General features: G+C 40.3%; 1 protein-coding gene across 1 annotated transcript; it reads left to right on the top strand.

Annotated features, from left to right (window-relative positions):
* The first annotated feature begins 1,740 nt into the window (after positions 1-1,740).
* NAP57 (NAP57 homolog) lies at positions 1,741-4,285 on the top strand. Its single transcript, XM_089385445.1, has one exon. It carries the CDS (start codon positions 2,014-2,016, stop codon positions 3,922-3,924), a length of 1,911 nt encoding a protein of 636 aa, XP_089241571.1. The 5' UTR covers positions 1,741-2,013; the 3' UTR covers positions 3,925-4,285.
* Positions 4,286-7,823: the final 3,538 nt, after the last annotated feature.

The raw sequence follows: 7,823 nt of genomic DNA, 5'->3' as shown, positions 1-7,823 counted from the left end.
CGGCCATGTCCCAAAACGGAGAAAGAAACAAGTATCGACCTGAGAAATAACTGAATACATAAGACAAAAGACAAGAGGAGTATATCAGAAGCCAACCGCGATCCCAGAGTCAGCCGAGAAAGACGAGGGAGTGCCGCTGGGGGTTACTCCTCTGGTTCTTCTTCCACAATTGTAACCCAGCCTTGTCCTTCCGAGTATCCCTCCCACATCGCCATGGGATTATGCGCTGGGGCTGGCAGTTCAGGTTCGCGAGCTCGGGAAGGTGCTTGCTGAGGCGCCTGCAGTGAATTGCCCCCTGCACTTGAAGACTCCCCCATTGGCCGTTTCCCTTTGTCATCCTCTTGAATTTCCTCAGCAGGGAGCTGCTGCACTCCTTCTTCACTCTCCCCAGGGATCTTGGTGAATAGCACTGAGATGTGGGCATTAATGCCGGCATTGTCCCTGGAGCTACCCAGGGTGAAGATAACTGATCCGAACGCAGGGAGTCTAGGCGCACCATCACTGGATCCACCAGCCTCCATAAACTGACTAGCTTGAACAGGGGAAGCTCCCACTCTTGGATAACAATAACAGCAGCAACAATGGTGGTGAGTGTCCATTGCAGGTGAGCGGGAGGAATTTCCACGCCTTGAGCTCCTTCCTCTCCTGCTAGGCATCCTCTCTCGCACCATGCTATCTTCAGCTTCCTTAACTTTCTCCACAGCGGATGAGGGCCTGCTATCTCCGCGCTCCTCCCCAGAGAATTTTCCCCTCCAAATTGGCTCGCACCAGAGCACAATCGAACACAAGCAAGAACCGCGAATAACCAGCAAGGGGCAAGCCTCGCCCAAGCAATCAACAGCAATAACACAGCTTTGCTCAGAGATCTGGGCAAATTCCACATCGAACTGAGCTCCGCATGCCAACATTCGCTCCGTCTTAAACCCATCAACATTCCTCTGCAGCTCGATCGCATTGAATGCGCTCTGCGTCCCTTCCATCGCGTCCAGCGCCTTCATTAAGGCAATAACTCTGCAATTCCCGGCTTGGAGTGTTGGCGGCGAGAGGCATTAAAGCCCTCCAGCCTTCACGTGGCAGCCCGTGCTGGGCACGTGGCTCTCCTTGAGCTGGCAAGGTAGCACCCGCATCCGGGGCCAATCCACATTTTTAAAAAACATATCAATAAAAAATAAAATCTGATTTTGTATTATACCATATTTCTTTTGTTATATTGTTATCGATTCATTGAGATGATTTTGTTTTCATATGCAACTTTTAAAAATATTAATACTAGCCTATATTCTTCTTAATTGGAGATCAAATCTCTTTTCAATCTAAAAAAAGTTTACACCTCAAGAGATTCGATCCTTCTTGCCACTTGTAAATCTAAAATTAAGATGGATCTAAACTAATAGAATATATGTATTTGTATGTAATATTTATTTTTTCATTAAAATACCATTCACAAAACCATAGATTATCAAAACTTGGAACCCAAAAATATCAATAATAAATTAACTACATTACCTCGATTTTATTTTAATTATTAACTCTTTTTTTAATATTTTATTTTAATTATTAACCTTTTTTAATATTTTATTTTAATTATTAATTTTCTTATTTTGTGTGATTTTAATTTCTCAAAATATTTACACGCGAATACACCAATGCACTTCCTCTTAATGTATTTTTTATTTTTATTTTTATCATATATATATATTTTTTCAACCATCTTTCGCATTTTTTAAGTTGAGCAATTCGATGCGACATAATTCATGGATAATATGATAAAAACTCAGAAGGGAAGGTCGAAACCCTAAAATCAGTACGATGTAAAATTCATGGAATGATATGATAAAAAATTAGAAGGAAAGTGAAACCCTAAAACCAATCTAAAACCCTAAACCCTGGATCGTGTTGCTTGTAAAGCCCTCCTCCCCTTGAACATTTAGATTCACTGTAAGTTCTCTCTATTCACAGCTGCGAGGCGGTGTCCAGTAACGAAACTGTGCGTTGCGGGTTTACTGATCAGCCATGTCGACGACGCCGGAGAAGAAGAAGAAGCGAGAGAAGCATGAGAAGGTGGAGGAAGAAACAGTCACGGCGGTGGGGAAGTCGAGCCTGGGGGCAGAGCAAGCGGCGACAGAGTATCTGATAAAACCCCAGAGCATTACACCTGCACTCGATACCTCTGACTGGCCGATCCTTCTGAAGAACTACGACAAGCTCAATGTCAGAACGGGCCACTACACACCTCTTCCAACAGGTAGCTCCCCGCTCAAAAGGCCTCTCTATGACTATATTCGCTACGGGGTTATTAATCTTGACAAGCCTGCAAATCCCTCCTCCCATGAAGTGGTTGCATGGATACGAAGGATTCTCAGAGTGGAGAAAACTGGCCACAGTGGGACTCTGGACCCCAAGGTGACCGGTAGTCTCATTGTCTGTGTTGACAGGGCCACCAGGCTCGTTAAGGCGCAGCAGGGTGCCGGGAAAGAGTATGTTTGTGTGGCTCGCCTTCATTCGGCTGTGCCTGATGTATCTAAAGTTGGCAGAGCTCTGGAGACGCTTACTGGGGCTCTATTTCAGCGTCCGCCTCTCATTTCGGCCGTCAAGAGGCAGCTACGTATAAGGACCATTTATGAGAGTAAGCTCCTTGAGTATGATGTTGAAAAGCATTTAGTTGTCTTTTGGGTGTCATGCGAGGCTGGGACTTATATAAGGACTCTCTGTGTTCATTTGGGTCTGCTGCTTGGGGTGGGTGGTCATATGCAGGAGCTTAGAAGAGTGAGATCTGGGATTCTGGGGGAAAAGGATAATCTTGTCACAATGCATGATGTTCTGGATGCCCAGTGGATGTATGACAATTACAAGGATGAGTCTTATCTCAGGAGGATCATAATGCCTCTGGAGGTCCTTTTAACTAGTTATAAGAGGTTGGTTGTCAAGGATTCTTCAGTCAACGCAATCTGTTACGGTGCAAAGCTCATGGTTCCAGGGCTGCTGAGGTTTGAGAATGGAATTGAGGTGGGGGAAGAGGTGGTCTTGATGACTACAAAGGGAGAGGCCATTGCTCTCGGTGTAGCACAGATGACTACGGCGGTCATGGCAACTTGCGATCATGGGGTGGTTGCAAAGGTGAAGAGGGTGGTTATGGAGAGGGATACATATCCTCGGAAATGGGGATTGGGTCCAAAGGCATCGATGAAGAAGAAGATGATTGCAGAGGGGCTTTTGGATAAGCATGGGAAACCCAACGAGAAAACTCCTCAAGAGTGGTCGAGGAACATTTCATTGCCTGCTGGTGGAGATGCCACAGTTGCTGGCATGGCAGTGACGGCTGGATCTGCTAATGCTAAGGTAGATAAAATGCCTGAGTTAGTTAATATGCAGGAAGATAAACTTGTGGCAGAAGGCGGGGTATCAGGGACCCCAGAAGCTGGAAAGAAAGAGAAGAAGAAGAAGAAAAAACATAAGGAAGATGGAAATGCCGAGGAAGCAGATGACGCAAAACGAAAGAGAGAGTCCGTCAGTCCGGTTGGACCGGAGAAAAAGAAGATGAAGGTAGAGGAAGAGGAGGAAATTACAGAGAGCTCTGAAAAGAAGAAGAAGAAAAAGAAGAAGAAGGAGGACAATGATGAAGTCGAGGAAGTTTATAAGCTAGAGAAAAGTGAGAAGAAGAAAAAGAAGGATAAAAGTAAGGTAGAAGAGCAAAAAGAAGAGGAAGAGGAAGAAGTGGAGAAAAGCGAGAAGAAGAAAAAGAAGGATAAAAGTAAGGTAGAAGAGCAAAAGGAAGAGGAAGACGAAGAAGTGGAGAAGAGCGAGAAGAAGAAGAAGAAAAAGCACAAAGAGAAGGGAGAAGAGACTCCGGTGCAGGAGATACACGTCCATGAAGAGAAGGAAAAGAGTGAAAAAAAGAAGAAAAAGCACAAAGATAAAGAATAGAGAAAATTCTATTTGAGCAATGCTTGATTCCCCTGATGAAGAGAAGCCTTTGCAGCACGGAAACCGCAGAAGCAGCCAGATAATGCTTCCGGATTGATTTAGTATATTGTAAAATTTCTTAACAAAGGCCTCTCTTATGTAGGATGCTGTTTTTTTCAGGTACTAATTTAGTGTAGCAGCTTTGAAAGGATCACCTTTTGAACTGAATAGGCTTTACAATTGTATGGAAATCAGTGTTGGAATTCAATCTGATGTAGCTTCTGTGTTTGGAGCCACATCACTTCATATTTATCACCAATGCTTTTGTAAGGACGTTTTAGATTAATGATACACGCCTCAATTTTTTTTCCAATACAGTCAATGCTGTGTAAACTACAGTTTTTGACCTTTATTTGGTCTTTAGAAAATGTTGAAACAGTTTATGCCAGTTGGGCTGAAAAAGATTGTTGCATATGCCCCTGGGGTCGTTGATTTGTAAATGTTGCATCCAGACTATCTTAATTTGTAAATGTTTTCAGCAGGCCTTACTTCATGGATCACTTTAGTTCACGGAAGCTATAGACCTGTTAGTGAGGTCAAGGTGTGTGCCATGACGCAGAACAAGGCAGACGTGGTATTTTAGGTGGTGAGCTTCTTCACGGATCACTTGAGTCGGCTGAAACTATAGATCTGTTAACGAGGTGTATGCCATGAAGCATTAAAAGGAAGACGTAATAGCATAAAAAGGAAGACATACTAGTTTATATCAATGGAGTGTATTCAAATCTTCCGTGTGATTTGTTGTGCACTCCTAATTTCCAAATGCCTTGTTTAAGTTTTGTAATAACTTGCAATATGTGAATTTTTAAACTTGTAGCCTTATATGGTACAGTATTTTTACACTTCTAAATACCAGCTGTAAATTATCTGTAATAATATTGTTAGAAATGGTGCATTTAATTAATGCTAACAACATTAGGTAAAAGTTCTTGGCTTTTTGTAAGATGCCATCATTTTGCCATTAAAGTGACAGTTTGTCATTTGGAAAATATTTGTAGTAAAGGTTAACGTGTGCTTTAATACAACTAAAGATTTCAAGACAAACTCTTTGTAAGATTTTTACTAGTCAAAAAGTTATGTTTCCAAGTGCATTTACATAATTCCACATATTTGAGCATTGAGCTTAGAATATTAAATAAGTGATTTTTTATTATTACAGGATTTTATATTATGAATTACCTTATATTCTCCAATTCAACATTAAAACATAAAAATGAAAACCTGATTATTTGCTCCAGTCTGCTTCCCAATGAGCCTTGTATTTTGCCTAAGATTATTCAATTTACAGTTCCATTCTCTGATATATTTTTTCGAATACTGCACATCTTTCCCTCTTGTGTGAAGAGGCCTTTCTCCCACTGATATCTTTCCTCCCAGTAGCTGGATGGGATCTCAGATGTGTTTTCAATGCTATTTTCTTCTCGTGTGGCCTTGCAATTTATATTTATTTTTATCCAATGAATTGCCGAAATTTTCGTGTTTGTGGTTGCAGTGTGAATACTTCAGTGGTGCGACAGACTTCACCACACTCAAAGGTACAAATGCTCACATAGGTAACATGGATTCTGTTTTTGTTTTTGATTGTGGCCAAGTGGGTTTAAACTTTAAACCTCTGTGGTGCTTTAATACAACTAAAGATTTTAAGACTAACTCTTTGTAAGATTTTTGCTAGTCAAAAAGTTCCTGGAGTAATTTTCCCTTTTATACGGATTTCTGATGCATATTATGCGAGTATGTTTCCAAGTGCATTTAGATAATGCCATATATTTGAGCATTGAGCTTAGAATATTAAATAAGTGATTTTTTCATTATTACAGGATTTTATATAATTTAGCCCCAAAGTGTCATGTATATTATGAATTACTTTATATTCTCCAATTCAATATTAAAACATAAAAAATGAAAACCTGATTATTTGCTCCAGTCTGCTTCTGAATGAGCCTTGTATTTTGCCTAAGATTATTCAATTTACAGTTCCATTTTCTGATTTTTTCTTTTTGAATTCTGCACATCTTTCCCTCTTGTGCGAAGAGGCCTTTCTCCCAATGATATCTTTCCTCCCTGTAGCTGGATGGGACCTCAGATGTGTTTTCAATGCCATTTTCTCCTCGTGTGGCCTTAAAATTTCTATTTATTTTTATCCAATGAATTGCAGAACTTTTCGTGTCTGTTGTTTCAGTGTGAATACTTCAGTGGTGCTCACATAGGTAACATCGATTCTGTTTTGGTTTTTGATTGTGTGGCCAAGGGGGTTTAAACCTCTGTGGTCCTTTCTGTTTGAACAGCTAATATGGGTTTGTTGTATGTGGCTCCTAGGTCTGGGCTACCGTGGAAGCACGCTAAGGAATGAGCGTTGGAGTCAGATAGAGGTTACCCCAAGCCACTAGATGTGATTCGTTTCAACTACTCTGATAAGGATAATGATGAAAAATCCTCATCCACTTGACAAGGATGATTACTATGATGTACCAGATGGAGTCTGAATATACAGAACAGGTAAACTTTGTCTTGTTCTGTATACAGTTAAAAGTTTATAAGCTTTTGCAACATTTTATATATTCTATTTTAGGTATTTGATTCAACTGGAGAAAGTGATATAAGTTTTGACCTTTCCATCTAGGAATGGTAATATCCAAGCAGTGTATGGGTATGGACTAGTGGACATCCATTGATAGCCTTTAACTAGTCTGGCAAAAGGGCAAAGAGCAAAAGCCACAAAAATCTTAAATGCATTTAGTACATTTGGTTTTACTCCCAATGAATGATGTTTATGATAGTACCCACAGACTTCACCATACCCGAAGGTACAAATGTTCACATAGGTAACGTCTATTTTTTGGTTTTTGAATGTGGCAAAGGGGGGTTTAAACCTCTCTAGGCCTCTGTTTGAACAGCTAATATGGGTTTGTTGTATGCCGCTCCTAGGTCTGGGCTACCGTGGAAGCACACTATGAATGAGCGTTGGTGTCAGATAGAGGTTACCCCAAGCCAGTACATGTGATTCTTTTCAACTACTCTGATAAGGAAAATGATGAAAAATCCTCATCCACTTGACAAGGATGATTACTATGATGTATCAGATGGAGTCTGAATATACAGAACAGGTAAACTTTGTCTTCTTCTGTAGACATTTAAAAGTTTATAAGCTTTTGCAACATTTATATATTCTATTTTAGGTATTTGACTCAACTGGAGCAAGTGATATAAGTTTTGACCTTCTATGACTGAGTTTGTTTAGTCTTTCCATCTAGGAATGGTAATATACAAGCAGTGTAAGGGTGTGGACTAGTGGATATCCATTGATAGCCTTTAACTAGTCTGGCAAAAGGACAAAGAGCAAAAGCCATAAAAACCTTGAATGCATTTAGTACATTTGGTTTTACTCCCAATGAATGATGTTTATGATAGTACCCTAGGACTTCACCATACCTGATGGTACAAATGCTCACATAGGTAACGTCTATTTTTTGGTTTTTGAATGTGGCAAAGGGGGGTTTAAACCAATGTTTTAAAACTCTGACTCCGATTGGCAGAGGGTTGACTTTGACTTTGACTCCGACTCGGTATCGACTCGGCCGGCTCGATTTCAATGACTTGGTCCTTGTAAAAAATACATTAAATATTTATTTTTTATAAAACACATAATTTAAAGATTTTCATTCATGTTTCCAAACACACAGCATTAGAATATAGATAGAAGACAACATATGATCAAAGTAGGCTCATGAATATATCCATTATATCAAAATGGCACCCAGTGCACTGTCCAATACATACATGATGATGATATAGAGATCAAAACAAAAACACATAACCAAGCAGGCTAGAAATGGCCTCTAAAACAAAAGTCTGTGACCAGT

Source organism: Pinus tabuliformis, chromosome Q, assembly GCF_031772625.1.
Source record: "Pinus tabuliformis cultivar Carrire ecotype Pingquan chromosome Q, CPIR1, whole genome shotgun sequence".
In the NCBI taxonomy this organism is placed as follows: domain Eukaryota; kingdom Viridiplantae; phylum Streptophyta; class Pinopsida; order Pinales; family Pinaceae; genus Pinus; species Pinus tabuliformis.
Note: the sequence above shows the minus strand (reverse complement) of the source record. Positions and strands in the feature narration are given on the sequence as shown.

Bases quoted from the DNA above. Each gene is read 5' to 3' on its own strand.
- NAP57 (XM_089385445.1), top strand. From the start codon at position 2,014: ATGTCGACGACGCCGGAGAAGAAGAAGAAGCGAGAGAAGCATGAGAAG.